General features: G+C 47.6%; 5 protein-coding genes across 5 annotated transcripts; 2 read left to right on the forward strand and 3 right to left on the reverse strand.

Annotated features, from left to right (window-relative positions):
• Nucleotides 1-4,508: 4,508 nt before the first annotated feature.
• PG986_006076 (phosphatidylinositolglycan class N) lies at nucleotides 4,509-7,769 on the reverse strand (the record flags this gene model as incomplete). Its single annotated transcript, XM_066842298.1, is given in 7 exon segments — nucleotides 4,509-4,693; nucleotides 4,719-5,097; nucleotides 5,112-5,477; nucleotides 5,538-5,673; nucleotides 5,725-5,915; nucleotides 5,972-7,527; nucleotides 7,592-7,769. 7 exon segments carry the CDS (start codon nucleotides 7,767-7,769, stop codon nucleotides 4,509-4,511), a joined length of 2,991 nt encoding a protein of 996 aa, XP_066702160.1.
• Nucleotides 7,770-9,086: 1,317 nt separating this feature from the next.
• Nucleotides 9,087-10,644, reverse strand: PG986_006077 (chromosome segregation protein; the record flags this gene model as incomplete). The annotated part of the gene is made up of 3 exons (XM_066842299.1): nucleotides 9,087-9,301; nucleotides 9,357-9,773; nucleotides 9,831-10,644. The coding sequence occupies 3 exons, from the start codon at nucleotides 10,642-10,644 to the stop codon at nucleotides 9,087-9,089; spliced, it is 1,446 nt and encodes a 481-aa protein (XP_066702161.1).
• An 808-nt stretch (nucleotides 10,645-11,452) lies between these two features.
• Nucleotides 11,453-12,937, forward strand: PG986_006078 (ATPase family aaa domain-containing protein 1; the record flags this gene model as incomplete). The annotated part of the gene is made up of 4 exons (XM_066842300.1): nucleotides 11,453-11,548; nucleotides 11,627-11,906; nucleotides 11,960-12,332; nucleotides 12,382-12,937. The coding sequence occupies 4 exons, from the start codon at nucleotides 11,453-11,455 to the stop codon at nucleotides 12,935-12,937; spliced, it is 1,305 nt and encodes a 434-aa protein (XP_066702162.1).
• A 1,671-nt stretch (nucleotides 12,938-14,608) lies between these two features.
• On the forward strand, nucleotides 14,609-15,985 carry PG986_006079 (uncharacterized protein; the record flags this gene model as incomplete). The annotated part of the gene is made up of 2 exons (XM_066842301.1): nucleotides 14,609-15,149; nucleotides 15,204-15,985. The coding sequence occupies 2 exons, from the start codon at nucleotides 14,609-14,611 to the stop codon at nucleotides 15,983-15,985; spliced, it is 1,323 nt and encodes a 440-aa protein (XP_066702163.1).
• A 425-nt stretch (nucleotides 15,986-16,410) lies between these two features.
• Nucleotides 16,411-17,991, reverse strand: PG986_006080 (methyltransferase-domain-containing protein; the record flags this gene model as incomplete). The annotated part of the gene is made up of 1 exon (XM_066842302.1): nucleotides 16,411-17,991. The coding sequence occupies one exon, from the start codon at nucleotides 17,989-17,991 to the stop codon at nucleotides 16,411-16,413; it is 1,581 nt and encodes a 526-aa protein (XP_066702164.1).
• Nucleotides 17,992-20,007: the final 2,016 nt, after the last annotated feature.

Genomic DNA, 20,007 nt, shown 5'->3' on the forward strand with positions numbered 1-20,007 from the left:
GTTATTTTTACTTTAATTAAAAAATATTTTCGTTTAAATCCCCTTTAAAGCCGTCGAGGCGCCGTTTTTTTACAAAGGGGGGTAGTAATATAATGCGTTAACCTATGCGTTAATTAATGTAGAAACCCTATATTAGCCCTATTACCCTATTATTAAAACCGATCTGCCGCATCGGCCCTAGCTCGATTTTCTCTTTCTTTTCCTCTTCGTCGTAAATTCCATTTATTTTAAGACCTATTTACAGCCCCGCCTTATAAAGACCTAATTACGTGACTATAATTAATAAGCGAAGCTTATTAATACGAGCTTTAAAAATTAATAATTTAATAGCCTTTTTAATTTAACTTTTAAAGTAATTAAAATAACGTTTAATTTCTATTTTATTTATATTAATATCGTGAAATAAAGTGTAAATATAATATTAATACTTTTTCGTAAATTATTAAACTATATTATTAAACGTTAATATATATAAGTGTAAATGTATAAATATAGTTAATTAATAAAAATATCACTAAAAATTATATTAAAAACAATTAAAATCGATTAAAAGGGGGCGCCGACGAGGTTAACGCCGATAAGGTATATACGATTAAGGGTATAATAGCGATCGGTAAAAATCGCATTAAAAATAATATAGTTAATATTATTAACGTGAAAATCGGTACTTAACTAAAAGGTTATTTCTTTTACCTCTTACCACGTATATCGCTATAGGTCTATCGGCGGGAATCATTAAATAAAGTAGTTAGCCTTATTAAATAAAGGTAGCGGTATATTACCCGCTTTTATTAATAAATAGCCGAATTAATTTTATAGGTATAGATTTATACTAGAATAATTAAATTAAATTAAATATATATAAGCTATAAGAATATATAATTCTACGCATTTAATAATTAAGAGTTTTATATATTTAAAAGAGCGATTTAACGTATAATAAATATATTTTATTAAAATAAGCTATTATTTATTATTATTTATTATAATTAACGTAATATTATACTATTATATTTACCCTTATTATTATTAAGGTTTAATTAAGCGCTTTTAAGCATTAAGAACCTTAGAACCGCGACTTTTAAGCTTTAACTATTTCTTTAAATATATAAAGAGAAGTTTAAGGATTTAGCCGATAGATTAAACGCTTTAAAAGGTTTATAAAGGATAGTTATAAACGTTTTATAATTATTAAAGTAAATCCTTTTAATATATTTACTCGGTAATAGGTTTCTTTTTAACCGAAGGTTCGTTATAATTAAAATAGATTATTTAATAATATTAAGTTAGCGAATTTTAATAGCGAGCTTACGATTTATTAAAAGGATAACTATATATATAAATAATAATAATATAGTATTTAGGAATTTATAAAGTTTATTAGCGATATAATTAACGAAATCTATCGATTTATTTATTACCTTCCCGATTAATTATTCATGATTTAATACCGTAACCTTAATATTATTAGAGTATTTAAATTAAAGGCTACCTTCGTTCAAGTTAAATTTATTTATTAAATAATTATTCGACCCCTTAATAAACTATTAAGAAATAACGTGGTTTACTACTACGCGATATATATTACTTAGCGACGCACTTTTAATTTAATTTTAATATAATTAAACTTTAACGCGTAATATTTTTATAACTATAATACTTAATTAATCCTAAAAGATTAGATAATTTTAATAATTTAAGCGATACGAAACGGATTAAATTAAATAAATTAAAGAGTAGTAATAAAAGTTTATAATATACCTAAATTAATTTTACGTTATCGAATTTATAGCCGAACTTTAAAACGCGAAATCCGACCGAAACGACGTAAAATAAATTTAATTAAAAAGAGGTATTTTATAAATATATAATTAATTTAAATATTTAATGGATACCTTTTAATTTCGCTAGTATAGAAAATATAATTAATTTTTTTATCGCGTTGCGCGGCGGTGACCGCGTCGATAAATACTAGGTTAAGTGTTTTATTAATCGTAACCTAGACTTAAAAATTAAAATAAATCGTTAATACAATTATTAAAAAGCTTTTTATAAAAACTTTAAAATTATTTCTATTTAATTTACGCTAATTATAAATATAAAGGCGAAATATAAAATCGTCGATAAAAATATTTAAAATTTTAATAAAACTAGCTTTATAATAAGTATAATCGAGTTAATACTCGTTATAATATACGCCGAACGGCGTAAAAAAATAAAATCGGTTTAACTTAATAATCGGGAATAAGTAACGGCGATTAAATATATTAATTTATAGGGTTAATATATTCCGCCGTTTTTAATTATTTAAAGTTAATATTACTTCGCGAATTAATCCCGCGAAACCGATTTACCGGGCGATTAGGTAATTAAATCGATTTTTAATAGCTAAACTAATAACGAAATAAGCTTAAATTAAATTAAACATTTTAATAAATATATTAAATCGTAAACGAAGGGTCGTTACCGTCTCCTAATTCTCGATAACTATAAGAGCTATATTTTAATTAAATTCGAGGTATATTATTAAAATAACGATATCATTATTATTAATATATTTCCTTATTTATTATATTTACTTTAACTTTTCGATATAGTATTTTATTCGCTTTTAAAGTATACTTATTTAAAAGAAATCGAGTTATTTATTAAAACTTTTATAAACTATATTACTAAGCTTAAATTTTTTTATCGCTTTTAAAGCCGCGTATTTTATTATTTTTATAAAAACTAATATTAAATCTAAATTTAACGCATTTAATTTAATACCTTATAACCTTAACGAGGTAATTAATAAGTTAAATATACGTCTTTAAACGCCTATATTTAACCTATTTCATTTAGGGACGGTTAATATTTACGACCTTTAAACGCCGTTTAACCCCTAATAAATAATTAAACATTCTATTTATATTAAAAAAGGGTGTTTATTTATTAAAAAAGCTTTTTAACGCTAATTTAAATATAATAGATTAAATAGCGAAGGGTATAATTAAAATAGCTTATAAAATAACCTTTATACGTGATAAAATATATATATTAAAGGAGATTAATTTAATACTTTTTAAGCGCCGGAAAACTAAAAAGTTACGAGTTTAATTTAAAAGAGCCTTTATTATTAAAAAATCTTAGTAGCTATAGGACGAAAAAATAAAAAAGAAACGTGTAATACTTAATAAAAATAAAAATAAGGGTTTATCGAAATAAAAAGTAATTAATAAAAGGCGCTATAATATTTATAACGAAATAGGTTATAATACGCGAATATATAAAAAGAATATAAAATTAAGTAAAGAATCGAATAATAAGTAATTTTAATTAATTTTAAGCGTTATAATTAAATTAATTTATATAAAAGGGTTAAGAAATAGAAAAAGTACGTTATTAAGTAATATATATCGCGTAATAATAAACCACGTTAATATTAATAATAAATATATAATGAGAAAGGTTTAAAGAGGTATATTAAATAAAGTAATTAGCCCTATTAGATAAAGGTAGCGATATATTACCCGCTTTTACCGATAAATAACTAAATTAGCTTTATAAGTATAGATTTATATTAAAATAACTAAACTAGACTAGACACGTACAAGCTATAAGAATACATAATTCTACGCGTCTGACAGGAATGGGGCACGACCCATAGTACCATAGATGAGAGAGTTACGTTTCAGCCAGCCAGCCAGCCAGCCAGCCAGCCAGCCAGCCAGCCAGCCAGCCTTACAGTTGCAATAGCGGCAGCCTAACGGCTCGTTCCAAAAGCCTTGGCCGCCGACTTTTAGCTGTGTTACTAGGGCCTTTTACTGTTTTGGCGGACTTCGACTAAACGGTCGGCTGATGGGTCTACGCATCGTTTATATATATTTTCGAAGGGTTCCCGCATCATGATTAGCCTCAACACTGGTTTGGCCTGCCAAGGTCCGTGACCAGTCCAAAGCCTTCTTCTTTGAACAGCCCTCTCTATTGGCGAAATATCCACTATTGTCATGTTTATTTGTTTTTGCGCAACGACATTGCGTGTGTGTATATTTGTGTATATCAAAGTAGGCAAGATATAGCACCTATCTTTTATACTTGATGTGCAACACCGCACACCGCCCCTACCTTTGCCTCCGATGAATAAATACCATGCGAGTTGCTTTCCGAACCGGGAAAGACGTACTTCCACCAATGCCAATTAGCCATCGAGCCATGTCAAGAACCCTCCCCCCACCACACCTCCGGACACACCACCAGCCCGGACTATAACCCACTTCCGCCGAGGGCGATATATGCAGTTCGATCGTTCAAGCCAATAGCCTCGCCTCGGTATCACTGGATGCAAAAAGCCCAACCGTATACCACTGTCCCTCCAGGACGCGGACAAAGTCTTGAAAACCCGCCTTCATATCATGCTCAACTTTGGGACTGTTCAAGCCAGGATCAAGATGGGTTATTAGGGGGTTCGAACAAATTTCTAATATTTCTGTCTTCTATTTTGCTGTTTAAGCCACAAGCCAAGACATTTATTGTGTATTGCCAGCAGTAGAAGTGCTGGTAGCAGGTGCTGAGGTGGGTGCCGGTTCCTTTTCCTGGACCTCACCGACCACCATATCGGCAACCAGATCCATGGCTGCACCGTTGGCTGGGGTCTTAGGGGCCTTGACGACATTGTTCACATCGATGCCCGATATAAATAGAGCACTGACGCCTTCCAGGCCGGCCACAAAAAATACAAAGGAGGCTGGCAATGGCGAAATGAGTAATCGTAGACCCGATCTCAAGCCAAGACCCTTCATCCTTGACAACCCAGAAGAAGTACAAAGTAAGGATATCGCTGACCGCCATGGCTACCATGAACAGGGCCGAAGGCGCTACACCCAATCGTTTGTTCAGGATGCCTAGGTTGGCGGATATCAACGCGAATGGAATCATCACCTTCAAGATCAGTAGCGCGCCCTGTGAGAACGGATCGAAGACGGGGATCAATCGATTGACGCTGGCCATACTGAAACCCGAGACTGAAGCAATGTTTCCGGTGCTGAAGAAGGCTGATTGGATGAGTACGAAGAAGAACAGAGCAATCCGTACGTCTGACAGCTTCAATGGTCGAAACTCGGAAGCCGTACTAGAGTCTGAACTCCTGGGGCTATGCCATTCGTATCAATCGCTTTTGGGGATGATGATGCCGAGAAGATGTATCCATAGTGTTCAAGGCGGACCCAAGTGAGTAGGGTGAGAAAGTAGACGAAGTAGAACAGACCCTCGTAAGAGATTGTCAATATCACAAAGGTAGGTGCAAAAGTTAGGAATATCACCATCAAGCGATGGAGGTAGTGGTTGTTTGGCTGGAGGCGATGAGAGAAGGGCATCAAGAGTGAGATGACCAAAACAAGCCACCCAACCACTTGGTTACCACGAGGTAAACCGGCGCGCGCCTGGAGCGAGAGCGCACTCGAGCGTGTGACGAGCATTGCTAGTAGAACTAGACCGGTCTGGGTAAAGATTAGTATAGGATACGGCGGACAGGTGGTGCTTGTCCTCTTGAGGCTTACCTGAACACCGATCAATGCTCGCGAGATATGGTTGCTCTTCGACGGCCCCTTGGACTTTGATGTTTCGGCAATCAGTTTGTCTTCGAAAAGCAAATAGCAGACACCAGCGGCCACCATCAGCGAGCCACCCAGCATTCTACGCACAAACGTTAGTTACGCTCGAGGTTCCCATGGGAAGATAACCCACATAAAAGTAACATTTTCAGTCTTCATGGCAGGCGGTAACAGAGTGAAAACACTCATGGCTAGACACGAACCAAACCAAGTGGCTGAAAGGACGCTATGCTTCTGGAGAAATGAGATACCCAAGACAAGCGGATAGAAAGCACCAATGCAGAACAAAACGGTCAATACCTCGCGGCGGAGGTACCCCAATGCCTGTCAAGATGGATTAGCGATTAAATGTGATTGGAACAAGTGCACCGGGTACTCACAAGCGATTCGATAACCCCAAGATATAAAACGGAGTTTACGACAAGAGATAAGACACGGGGTCCTGATGTGACATGCCCGAAAAGGGCACGTCGCCCTTTCGCCAGGCTTTCGCGGCGTGCAAACACTTCCTCCCAGAACAGTACTGGGAAGAACGCGTAAGCGTAGTAAGTCACCGGGGATCTCGATACGATAAAGGAGGCGTAAAGAGCCACAAGGATGGATGAAAAGAAGAGCACGCCCCCAAGGGATCTCTGTGGCTGCGTTGACCCTTGCAATACATGAAGGTCAACCACAGTGGTGATCGCATAAGCCATCCAGCCAAGATACCCTATTGTAATGAGCACACGAAGGAAAAGCCAGTCATATGTCTGTAGATATCGCAGGCCCTCCAACGCAAGTTGGATGAGGGCCGCCGTCTCTTCGATAGCTTCCTCTGATCGCCCCTTTTCGATCAGTCCGCGGATAGCACCAAGACGTGCCTCCAGGGTTTGGCCTTCCGCACTCAGTGGCGCATATGGTCGGAACCTGAGCTCTGTGGCTATCTTGGAGTTCTCCTTAACCCGGTACATCTCCAATATTCCCTGCGCATTTACTAGGGAGGCCTTTGCTTTTTCTTCGACGCTTGCAGACAAGTACGATAATGGCAGCTCACCGACCGAGTTGGCGGGAAATTCGGTGCCTACGAGGTAGGTCATCAAGGCCGCAACGTCCGCTTGTGCAACGTCGTGTCTCCTCACGTGGTCAAGGTTCCAGTCAGAAGAGTATTCGTCGTGGCCTGGCGCAATGGTACCCGGATAAAGAGATGGCTTGGCGATACCGGAACCCCAGGCGATTAGAGGGGTTCTGGTACAATCTGGGTGTCCATCTCCATGGCTACCCCAGTCACTCATACCATGATCTGCGGTGAAGACGAACGCCGTTCTGTCATCTGCGTAGAATTTGTTCATGAGTTCGGTAATCTCCTTCACTCCCTGATCCACGACCTTGATGTTGTTCAGGTACTCCTTGGAGTGGGGATTGAAGCCATGGCCAGTTGTGTCGAGTCCCAACAGGTGCAAGAAGAAGACTATCTTGTCTTGCCTTAGAGCCTGGTTCAGCGTCTTGTTCTTCTCTGCCTCGGCAAACAGCTCCTTGACATGATCGAACACCCACAGGTCAAGATGAAGGGCATCTTGAGAGAAATCTTCGAACTCGGCAGGGTAACAGTCGGCATCAATCCTGCCGGGCGTGGCACCATGTTCGAACATTGGCAAGATATCGGGACTCCCCCAGCTCCACGTGTGCCTGCTTCGGTTGAATACGCTGTCAAAGTTGACCGGATTCAATTTCCAGCCAGTCGCAACGGCCGACACATCTTCATACAAGCCAGCTATCAAGGCTACATGTCCCGGGCGCGACTCGGTGGGAACTCGTGTGTGCGAAACTCCAAAGGTGCCGTGCTCCAGAATGCGCGAGCGCAAGAACGGGGCCAGAGGTCGCGGGGTCAAATCGCCTTCTGAGGAGGGGGTTGGGTCCGGGAAAGACTGGAGAGCTTTATCGGCGCGTAGGCCGTCGCCTTGTTTACAGGTTATCAGCGTTGAGGAACACAGAGGCGCGCATGGGTTGGAGGCTGTATTCACCAACAAACAGTACCAAGCGATCAGCGGGTGCTTTGGCTGCCACGGGCCTGTCGACTTGGAAAAGGCGCATGCCAGACACTATGGGACTGACGAAATAGATATCGAATATGGATATAAAGTACAGAATGTGAAAGACCATGGCAATTGCCAGGAATTTGAAGCGAGTGAAAGACGCCATGGCGAAGGGCAAGGTGTTGTTCGTGTGTCTCTCTGGCAGATGTTTGTGTTTGCGACAAGACGAGATGTCGTCACAAGCCCAAGCAGTCAAAGTCGCAAGCCAGACGTTCGGTCCGCCATGTGCAATGGCCCAGGAAAAACAAAGCGAAGGTAGGTGCTCAGTTGCAGTTTATCGGAGTTTGGTCAAAAGAAAAAAGAAAAGAAAAAAAGAAAACGAAGCGCGCGTCTACTGCACGAGAGGTACGGACGACGAGACGGTTGATGTCGAAAGAGGCCAGACAGAGAACACGATTCAGAAATTATTACGAAGATGGATGCGCCTCTTGTACCCGCCAACCCTTGGTGTGGAGTCCAACACGTTGACGCTGTGCTGCATCGACGCCAAGTACGAAGTACATCCTGGCCAAGCTAAATTGATTCGACGACCCGTTCGTTCCGGAGCTTGTCTGCTCGTTGCAGCCCGTCAGTGGTGGCATCCTTGGTGGGTGGACAGGCCTTCTCCGTCATTTACAGGGGTTCGGTTCGATTGCATTTAATTGAGATCTGGGAGGGAGGCCAAGGGGTCCAACGAAGTATGTTAACTCCTCTCAAGGAACGCCCTCAGCTAACACCACTTCAAACTGTTACTGAAATTGATATACAGTACGGTGACAGAAAGATTAACCCCCCGCTAGATCCCGAAAAAGTCAAATATAGACAGTGAATTTATACCTACCAAGGTTAACTTTTGGAGAAGTGCAATACTAAACAAAGAATTTATACCTACCAAGGTCAAGTTTCGCCGTCTATATTTGACTTTTTCGGGATCTAGCGGGGGGTTAATCTTTCTGTCACCGTACTGTATGTCTCTACGTGATGTGGGTTTTCCGTTTCTTACCAACGCCCCTTTTTTCTTGCGTACGGTCCTTCCCGGAACAGCGCTTTTGAATATCGGTAGCTGCATGTACATATACATGTAGGCATGAGAAAAGGTTCATCTACCTATATTGTTATGTAAGTAGAGAACTATAACTTTGGCGCACCTTGATGGGCAAGTCAAGACGCCATCAGGGTCTACAACGGTCCCTAATAAGATTCTACGAGATTGCCTAATTTTAAACTCACTACGTTGATATCCGATGTATATGTCCTTCGGTGTGGTCACTTGCAGAAACGACTTCAGGACATCGGCAGCTTCAACATTGGGAAATGGATCTCACAACACAACAAGCGCGTCGTCAATTCATCCAATCCACTAAATCGCCAGAAACGGAAAGGGGTATCACTAAACTTACAGCCTCGCAAAACCATACCACGCTTATCGTACCTTTAATTCCCCTCAATCCAGCCGTTCTGTCAACGACTTCATCACACGCGAGTAAAACTTAGCCGCGTGCGGGCGGGGGAACGAGATTTCCTCCACAAGGAAATTGGGGAGCACCTCTATCAGGTCCCGGTCCCGGCTCTCGTCCAGCTGAGGCATGTATATAAACTCTGCATCATCAATGTTCTCAGACTCTTCATCTGGTCCCACAGAGAGCTTGAAGTGAAGAGCTGCAGATCCGAGTCAGTATTGGCCACAAAAATATCACCCGGGCGGTTAACTTACTTCCATTCCTCCCGGTTTGGATGCAATCGTAAACCTCGCCATCTTCCTCGCGCTTCACGCTTGTGATGATTAGACCAGTCATGTCGGCATAAAGATCCTCCTTCAGTTGCGCCACCTGAGCAGCCGCTTCGGCATTAGCGAGCAGCCGGCCGGGAGCAGAATTGTTCTTGATTGCACTGCTGGGCACTTTAACCTGGGCGGCCTCCGCGGATCGTGCTGCTGCCAGTTTGGTCTTCAGCGTCTTGATTTCCGCCTGGGCCTCAGTCAAAGACTTCGTCGTTTCTCCGAGCTTCGTTTGCGCCGCAGCTACTTTGTCTTCGCTCGACTCAAGTTGCTGCTTCATGCGCTGCCCCTCTTTTGCCAATTCTGTCTGAGTAGCAAGCTGTGCTTTAAGGGTGGTAATCAATTGGTCGGCAGCTTTGAGATTTGTTAGCACCGTTCAGGGAGGGAAGGTCTCAAACTCTTGAGACTCACTTGCAGCTCTCTCTTCCCCTTGTTTCTTTAACTTGTCGTAGTTTCGCTCTGCCTCCTTGATTCCCAGTTCACGCAAGTCGCGGTATTTAGCCTCTAAGCTATCGTACTTCCGGGTCAAATCGCCCAAGCGCCGGCGCAACATGGGGTCGTGAAGTTCAGAGTCTGAAGCCGCCATAGGCCGTCGATTAGCACTGAAGGGAACCATATGATGCTGAGGCCGTTGTGCGGACATAACAGAGCGGCTATATGCAGGTATCGGAAGATCCTCGACTTCATCCTGGTCTAGACTATCGTCGAACGTCTCGATCGGCTGCGTCTCTGGTATCTCCGGTTGGGGCGGCTGCGTTTCTGGTATCTCAAGGTCCATGGGAGGTGTTGCCGTTTGCGCCTTAGGCTTGCGCCCTCTCCTAGCTGGCTGAGAAGCTGGCTCCGCTTCGGAGTCAACCGCCGGCTGATCCGTCACGTCCGACAACCTCGCGGCTTTGGCGCCACGCGGACGACCACGAGCACCTTTGGGCTTGACATTACCCTCGATGCTGTCTTCGTTCTGCGATGGCTCGTCCTCTATCTCGGCATCCTCTGGTGCTTGTCGCTTTCGGCCTCGTCCTTGCATGGGCTTCTGCTTCGAATTATCTGTGTTATTTTGCGCTGCGACACTCGTCTGGCGCGTCGCATTCTGTGCAGTGTTGGTGGCTTTTGCAGCGGCGGCCGGCCGTCCTCTCTTTGCTGGTGCCATTGTCGAGGTCAGCGTGTCCTGTTCCTCCTCATCCGACTCCAAAAGACTGAGTAGTGCCTTGGACTTGGCCTTTGGCATGGACCGAACCCGATTTTACGCGATGCTGGATTGACAGAGTGCACTTTCGCGGGGCCGATCGTTCTGCAATCCGGCTTATACGGGATGTAATAGAACTTTAAGGAGGGAATATCGAATGATCAAAGTCCTACTTCGTAGTGCTATGCGTTCCGCGTTCTGGATTCCGCGTTTGGCGCCGTGTCGATCGCGTTCGAGTGGCACAAGTTGCAGGTGGCTCAATGATGGAGCGAGCAGCGGGATTCGAAGTAGGCAGGCCTGCATGTAAAGAAAGTGAAGTAAACAATAAAGACCGTGCTGGCTGCCGGTCGAGCCTGTTCAGCCGTCCGAGCCCCACCGGAAGAAGCCGCCGCACGTCCAGCCCAGTCTGGCACAACTTTGCCTGTTTGTTGTACCTACTTGTACAGGCACAGGCACAGGCTACAGTACCTACTCCAGCCCAGTCAGCACCCTGGCACCACTTGGCACTGGGCTATCAATGTGCTCTCCAGTGGACGTTATCAATCGATCTTTGGAAACATCCCACGGCTTTACCACTTTACCATAGCTAGCCGTCTTTGGTGGCGATTAATTGCACATCGCCTCTTCAATCCTCGGCGCGTGTATGTCGGCCCCTTTCTCCTCGACGGATCATCTTGTGATTGGCCTCTTCCGACGAATCTCATACAGTTCAGCGAAAAGCCTATGTGCTCCAGTTACATCTCGCCTCGATCTTGCCCGAGTACCAATCTAGCAGTATAGACACATTTGCTTTCCTTTTCCTCTTCTCTCTCTCTCTCTCTCCCCCCCTCTCGTCGCATCCAACTAGCAAATGCTTCTCGGCTGGTTAAATCAAGCCGTCAACATGGGCGACAGAAGGCGCGGCGGTTCCGATTACTTCTGGGACGTCACCTTATTACTGGGCATGGTAAGAAACCCTGTGTCGTACGGGCTACACCATTCACATGCAGTCGCAGGCTAACTGAGCATCTTCGCTATGCGATAGACCGGGCTTGCCTGGTGGGTTACCAGAAACCTCGTTTCGAGTCTACAGTCAACACTCGCGGATCCGGAGAAAGAGAAGCACGAACAAGCTAGGATCAAAGCCAAGGCGAATCTGCAACGGTTGCAAAAATCCCGGGGACAAGATGGCACAGAAGACGGAAATGATTCGGCCAGCAGTTCTCGCAAAGGTCCACATATAGAAGACCTCCAGCTCAATGAATACGAAAATCTCGTGGCCATGGAGGTGGTGGCGCCGGAAGACATCTCAGTTGGATTCGACGGTAGGTGCACTGGGGTTGCCAACGCCGATGACAGCCTGCTGACCCAATCATAGATATTGGTGGCTTGGAAGATATCATCGAGGAAGTGAAAGAATCAGTCATATACCCGCTAACCATGCCGCATCTGTACTCTCACGCAGCGCCACTGTTATCAGCACCATCGGGTGTGCTCCTCTACGGACCCCCAGGCTGCGGCAAGACCATGCTGGCCAAAGCCGTTGCCCACGAAAGCGGTGCTTCCTTCATCAACCTTCACATCTCTACTCTGACGGAAAAATGGTATGGAGACTCGAATAAGCTTGTTCGGGCTGTCTTCTCTCTTGCGCGTAAACTGCAGCCGGCTATTATCTTCATTGATGAGATCGACGCGGTCTTGGGTACACGGAGAAGTGGTGAGCACGAAGCCAGTGGCATGGTGAAAGCCGAGTAGGTGATGTAAACTCCCCTCCGTGAGTCCATACTGATACAAAAGCAGGTTCATGACGTTATGGGATGGCTTAACTTCAGCAAACACACGTGGTGTACCAGCAAGGATATGCGTACTGGGTGCGACAAACCGCATTCATGACATTGACGAAGCTATTCTGCGGAGAATGCCCAAGAAATTCCCCGTCTCTCTGCCAGATAAGAGCCAAAGATTACGGATCCTCCAACTGGTCTTGAAGGACACCAAGTCTGATACGGACCAATTCAACATTGAATATCTGGCAAGGGTCACAGCAGGAATGTCTGGCAGCGATATCAAAGAGGCTTGCCGGGATGCTGCCATGGTTCCCGTGCGAGAGTTCATCCGCGAGCACAAAGCCAGTGGCAATGCCATGTCGAGTATTGATCCCACTCAAGTCCGAGGCCTGAGGACAGAAGATTTCTTTGGTCGGAAAGGTGGTGGGCACATCCTCCAGCAAAACCACAACCACCACCAAGCAAAGTCCTCGAGCGACGAGTATGAGGATATCGATGACGACGATGACGAACCGAACGTAGTGGTGCCAAGTGGCAGCAAGAAGGCTGCAGCAGAAACATCTGCATGATTATTGTGTAGTGGTAGTCTTGCGAAATAGGGGTTTAGGCGCCTCATCCCATGATGGCGTGCGCAATCCAACACCTCGCATATGATACTGGCAGACGCATTAGCCACTGCGAGTACATTACTCCGACTTGTTTTGTGGGATACATATTGTGGTATAGTGGGTGTTAGAATCCATCGCACACCTTCGCACTGTCTCGCTTGAGCAGGGCCGCGGCATCCAATAACGAAGGGTGACAACCAAGAGAGGCTCAGCATAGGTCAGCCACAGCGGCGCATGTAAGAGGTGATTTCTGGAAATGTTGGCTTAGGTTTTGCATTGTCTACAATCCCGAATACCATTTGATCCTTTCCGGGGCTCACCTATTCCATCCTCCGGGGGAGAGCCTGTAGTCTCAAGATCCATACAGAGATGCTGCAGTTGGAAGTAGGCGGCACGCCCCGGAATTCTAGCGCTATCGTACACTTCTTCACATAAGTATAGGCAAACGTCGGTTATCAAATTGATTGTCTGGACGTAGCTAGCAGAACATGTCCAAGTGCAAGTGCCTCCTTAGGTAACAACAATTGACTAACGCAAATCTTCCAGTTGATGCGTCAAAATCGATCAATTGATCGACAGGGATCGAATGTTCAGGGGCCCAAGCTATATGTACCTACAAGGTAAGCCATTTTGGACCCCTCTACTCCAGCTTGTCGTCATTACCTACCTACCTACCTACCTTGAGCCCCGCCGTTGTATCCAGTGCTTGCCGTTGAGGCTTTTCCGCAACGGGGCTGCTCCGTTCCATGTGCTCTTCAGCATGCCAGCCAGCCATTGATGGTATTAGTATAATAAGTCGACAGTATACTTGACAGCTCTTGGCTGCCTTAGGCGACCCGCCTATACTTACATACTTACATACTTACTTGGGTACCTAAGGTATGCCGCACATCAACTGCTCAATGCTGCCATGAAGCATGTACCCTCTTCGCATAGCCTACCAGCTGCTCAGGCCATATACTCTCCACTTTTTAAGGCTCGAAACGGGGCCAAATCAGCTGGGAGTCGATGGTCAGTGGCCTCTGGCTCTGGCTCTGTCGTGCTGGGGTGGGAGAGGAGGTTCAGGTCAGGCCAGGTAGGTTCCAGGTTCCCTGTTATTCTTACGTCGTCCCGTGCTCCATACATCAATGATCAATGTACCTCCCACTCCCGTCTGCCCTGTCTGCCTGTCTGCCTTCTGCCTTGGGAGAGAGGCAGTATTCCTCACTCAGAAGCTTAACAACCTCCAGCCCGACATTGCCCTTCGCCCTTCGCCCTTCTACCACATTCTATTCCGAGGGGGGAGGTAAGCAACTTCTTTTGTCAGCCGAATCGCCAGAGAAGCGGGTTCTAGGTGCCACCAAGACTTTGCAAAGCCGACCTTGGTCTGCCGCTCGCTCCTGCTCCGTACCCTCATTCTTCATCCTCCATTCCGACGTCACAAGACCAGCTTCGGATTTGATTCACACAAAAAGCCACACTGACACATTCTTGTCACCGCCAAAATGTAAGCGCTACCTGCCGGAGCACCTCCCTTGGGCCCTGCTGTCTAATCACTTTCTTTTTCTCGACAGGCGTATCACGTTAAACGTCAACAACCCCGAGGTCGAAGAGTCCGAGTTGCGCTTGTTGACTCTCGATGTCTTCCCCGACATGACCCTCGGCGCATTGCGCAGCTCTATCGAGGCCGAGGGCATCCCGGCGCCGTCGCAACACCTCTACCACAACGGCCAGCTGATAACGGACGCCTCCAAGACCCTTCAGGAGCTACAGATCTCGGACGGCGACATGCTTGCGCTACACGTTCGTGACATGCGGGGTAATACCGGTGTCGCTCAACCTCCTCCTCAGCAGCAGCCGCAACAGCAGCAGCAACGACAGCAGCAGCAGGCCGCCGCGCAGCAGGATCCAGAGCTGGTCCGCCTGCAATTCCTTGGCGACCCCCGTCTCCAAGCTGAGCTCCGGCGTCGAAACCCCCAGATTGCGGATGCTCTGAACGACCCTACACGATTCGCTCAGCTCATGCGCCAAGGCAACGACAGCCAGGAGGATGAAAGGCGTCAGAGAATGCGTGAAATCGAGCAGCTGAACCGGGATGAGTTCAATCCGGATGCGCAAGCCCGCATTGAGGAGATGATCCGGCAGCAGAACGTCATGGAAAACCTACAAAACGCCATGGAATATAACCCCGAGTGTATATAAACCAACCCCCTTTCCAGCAAGAGGTCGCCTGCTAACGTTAGAACAGCTTTCGGTCGCGTACACCTGCTTTACATTGATGTCAAAGTCAACGGTACCAAAGTCAAGGCTCTGGTCGACTCTGGCGCCCAGGCAACAATCATGTCCCCTTCATGTGCCGAAGCCTGCAATATCATGCATCTTGTCGATCGCCGTTTTGCCGGCATTGCTCGTGGTGTAGGTACAGCAAACATCATTGGCCGGGTTCATTACACGATGCTACAACTAGGTTCTCGGTACCTGCCCGCCGCATTCACCGTCATGGAGGGCAAGTCGGTTGATCTCTTGCTGGGTCTGGATATTCTCAAGGGCCACCAGGCGACCATTGACCTGTCGCGCAATAAACTGATTATCCAGGGCGAGGAAGTTGAGTTCTTGGGCGAGTCGGATATTCCCAGGGAGACGGAAGCGGCTTTGAACGAGGAACCCACCGTCCAAGGCCCAGGAGGTACTACGATAGGCGCTCGTTCTGGTGCCGTCACAGGTCCATCTGCGCCCGCTGGTGGTGCTGCGGCCCCAGCTGCGGCTCCGAGTACAACTACAGCTCCTGCGTCAGCGCCTACACCTTCCACCGGCCCACCTGCTTCAGGATCAGCACCCACAGCTAGCTCACAAGCCCCAGGCTCGGCCGCGCCTGTGCCCCCTCCCCAGTGCCAGCCCCAACAGTTCCCCGAAGAGAAAATCGAGAAGTTAATGGCACTTGGCGTCAACAGACAGGACGCCATTAATGCTCTCGAAGCTACCGATGGGAACGTCGAGTACGCTGCTGGCCTGCTTTTCCAGAATATGTAAAATTGGGATATCACTACGTCGACAGTCTCAAGTGTGACCGCTCGGTGGAGTTTGGTACAGGAGGAAGCCGGTGGGGACGGACGGGCGGACGGACATCGCATAGCGTTGAGAATTCGGAAACAACCAGGTTAATACATGCATTTGGGCGTCGTATAGGGATGAATCGGAACCCTCACGGTGCAGTAACGGGGGTCATAGAAGATGCAGCCGGGATGGGGAGAGCAAGCAAGCGACAACGTGTCCACACGTTCATTTTGATAAGGGTACTGCGAAGAAGACTTGTTTGATTAGAGGCCTTGGTTTTTGTTTATCGCCCAAGGATGTTGTTGGTATATGTACCTATGTGCCTTTTGCCAACGCTAGATGGCACTGGAGGACAGGAAGGGGTAGATATGAAAACAGCAAAAAATGGCAAACCAACAATCCTATCTAAGTTTGTACACACATGGTTTGAGGATCTTGTTCTCGTCCGCCTGGTCAACATCTTCCTTCTTGGCAGCGGGCCTTGCTCCGGCCCTCTTGTGGGGACCAGCCCGGCCTCCTTCTTCCGTGACGACGTTTTTGCCCGCCGTCGGCTGCGCGCCCTTGATGAAATGCATCTTGACGAACATCTTGTTACTCAAGTCGACGGCGTCGCTGCCCTCTCCCTGCAGGACAAATCCGCGCTTCTGCAGCGCTGCGACGAAGGCCGAGACGTCCGTCTCCTGCCTCCGGTCGTCCATGCCGTCGACCTCGACGGCGAGCTCGGCGTTGTGGACCGATTCCAGCTCGGCGTGGGCCTCGGCCTTGGCCTCCTTACTAAGCTTGCCCTTGCCCTGCGGCAGCGTCGCCGCCTTCTTGCGGTTGCCGACGCTGTGGGTGACGACGGCGCCCTTCTTGCCCTTGGCGGGTGGCGCGAAGCGGCTCTTGATCTCGGCGATCCACAGCTCGCCCTTCCAGTGCAGCACGCGGTAGGCCTCGTCGATGAAGTCGAGCCAGTTGGTGCCCATAAGGGCGAGGCAGAAGATGGCCACGTTGACGCTGCCGTTGTGGAGCGGCAGGTTCGCAATGTCGGCGCGCGTCACGTGCGGGCTCGGGCTCTGCAGGTCGTAGCTCAGCACTTCGATGCGCAGCTTCTTCTTGTCGCCCTGCAGCGCCTCGGCGAGCTTCGCGTCGCCGCACCCCAGGTCGGCGATGGTGCATGTGCCGTTAGTGCGCAGCAGCGGTGGGCCGACTCTCGCCTTGCCCCGGGTCGGTTGCTGACCCCGGGCTCTGATGTCGGCGACGTAGCCGTCGACGGGGTTCTCGGGCCAGACGTTGACTTGTCTCCGGAAGCCCTCGTGGTACTCCTGAAACATCTCGGGCGACTCCTCGAATAGATGGAAGGCCTGTGCAGACGGCTTCGTATAGAGTGTCTCATTAAGATGGCGGAACCGCGCCGAGATCAGCTTCTCCCTCATGGATGCTTGCAGAGGCGTGAGCTTAGGGGCGGCTTGCGCCGGAGCGGCCGTCTTCTGCTTGGGCGATTTTGTCGGGGCATCCTTGGCGTGCGCACTGGGCTGTCCGTTGGCCTCGGCGTCCTCTGAATCCTGAGGCGTTGCGGCGGCCTTCTTGGCTTTCTTCTTCTCCTTCCTACTGGGTTTCGATGAAGGCGCTTCTGAGGTTGTTTCACCCTCCTCTCCCTCCCTTCCTACAGTTGCCTCGCCCCCCTTGACCTTGGGCGCATTGGCGGAAGCGGCAGAGTCTTGCTTGCCCTTCGGGGTCGAGCCAAACCCGGTGGCAGGGCCCTTCGCCTTCTTCTTCTTCGGCTTGCCCTCAATCACCTGCTCATAAAGGTCTGCAAGATTGGACGCAGTGACATTGCCTCCCGGGCCTGACGAGGGTCGCTTCCTCTTCTTGTCAGACTTGTCAGATTTGTCGTTGCTGGCCGTTTCCGGCTTTGCCTTTGCTTCCTTATTGGCAGGGGGCGCTGCGGCCTCTGGCTTGAGGTTGGCGGCGGACACCGACCAGCCTGGAACTGCAAACATCTTAAGTTTCTATCGGCCTTTGTTTTGTTCTTCTAGAATTCTAGCGTTGGGGAGGAAAGCTCGCGACAAAAGAGACACGGGGGAAAACTAAACGAAGTTCGTAGAAAAACCAACAGCCTGCTTTTTTGGCAGTTGCTAAGATTCAAAGTGTTCGTCCAATCGTGACGAGGTTCAACGCCAGCAGAGATCGATTTGCTGGGCTCGAAAATTTTAGGATTTACTTTTCGGTCGGTAGGTACCTCCCAGAGCCCCGTAATGGCCCCCTACAGCAGACAGGGATTGCCTAAGTGCATACCTAAACCTCTAGGTAGGTACATGTACTGACACCGGAGAGTGTTCGCTGCAGCCCAGCCAATCAGCCATTTGGGTGGGGCAGGGGCAGTCACATTCTGGGAGGGGGACTCGTTCTAGATCGATCAATCAATTGATCAATTGTTCCTTCTTGCCCAGGCCTCCCTGTATGTAAGTGCTGGACAAGTGAACATCGGATTACAAAGCCGGACTTCTTTCCCTGCAAGTCTTCAACTCACCAACCTCGTTCCCATACACACCTGCACCGACTCGAAGAATGCATATTGATTGTGCCTCGGTCAGACAAGGCCCATGGACATGGATAGGCAACTAACCTGATGTGGTTTATCTCGCAAAGCATCCTCGGATCTCCACATCGCGGACTCTCCGTCCAGCTACCTCATACTATATGCGCCTCCTCCTTGTTGTCCATCAACAATTACTCATCTGGCCATTGAAGTAGAGGTTTGTCACCTGTCACATTCATCCCTGAATGTCGGGCATGGGACACGACGACTACCTTCGTCACACTCGGCCCGATTTTGACATCGTTCCCAAGTCTATCCCAGCCAACTTATATCAAGTTCGTCTCGCTGCCGAAAACGCGGTTTGCATCCTGCAAGGGCTGGCTGGACCATATCATGCCACAGGCACTGTCACTTTCCCGTCGGAACTGTCCTAGCCATCAAACACAGTCACAAGTAACCCAACCCTGAATAGGGATCCTCACCTATGGGTAGTGTCAGGCTGGGGTGTTCAAGCTTCTAGAACAAACGCCTGTTGGAGCCCAGGGCGTCAAGCATGCAACCGCTGACACGCTAGAAACAGTTCGCTGCCGATGACAGCAATGATTACGAGGCTATATGTTCCGCACTCACTTATCTCTCCGGGGTCGTTCTTGGAGTCCATGCTACATGCGTCTTCGATTCCAGCCTACGCGAACGAAAGGTTGAAACCGGCCAATGGTTAGGCGACTGGACCTTGCCATCGTTGGTGGTGTAAGGGGCAAACACTCACCTCTCGCAAAGTTTGTAGCTTGCTCGCATTCTGCTCCCGAAAGCAATCAATGTTACCAAGCTTGGTAGCGTGTGGCAATTTGCATACATGCTGGTCTAATCACCAACCTGTAGGTAAGCTTCTGCGTGGACCTCGGATGGATCCCCCTACCACCTGGGGGCATTCACTGTTCGTGTCACCATAACAAACTCCTCTGGAAATTCCGTCCCGCTCAGGTCTTGTCGGTCGACCTCTTCTGGGACCTCGCACATTGTGGAGCGTAGGGATGACAAATATGTCGAATAGGTTTGGGTGCATGATCTCTCTCACCATGATCTCGCCCTCTCTCTCTCGCCCCCTCCTCTTTTCCTCTCGCGAACCCAAAGGCCTCGTGGATATGTCGGCATTCTCTTCTCTCTCAGCAGAGTACTCTGGCACATGCTACGCAGTGGATCAAGGACTCTCGGAGTAATACAGGGACGATGTAGCTGGCGCAACGGCTTTTGGTCGTTGAGGGTTGGGCCAGAGTCTCAGCGAGTGGCGCATCTACCAATGTCCTACCTACGGTGACGTGGGTTTCGTAATCATGGGCATTATTTCTGATCACAATCATAGGACAGACCCGCGGTGGCGGCACACTCTTGATCGAGAACTCTTCTGACTGTGACAGAAAGCTTAAATGACCAGTTTATAGTGGACGCTGTATTGATCTGGCGCACGCCACCATAT

This window comes from Apiospora aurea, assembly GCF_038362705.1.
Source record: "Apiospora aurea strain CBS 24483 chromosome Unknown utg000004l_segment0_segment0, whole genome shotgun sequence".
Taxonomy (NCBI): Eukaryota; Fungi; Ascomycota; class Sordariomycetes; order Amphisphaeriales; family Apiosporaceae; genus Apiospora; species Apiospora aurea.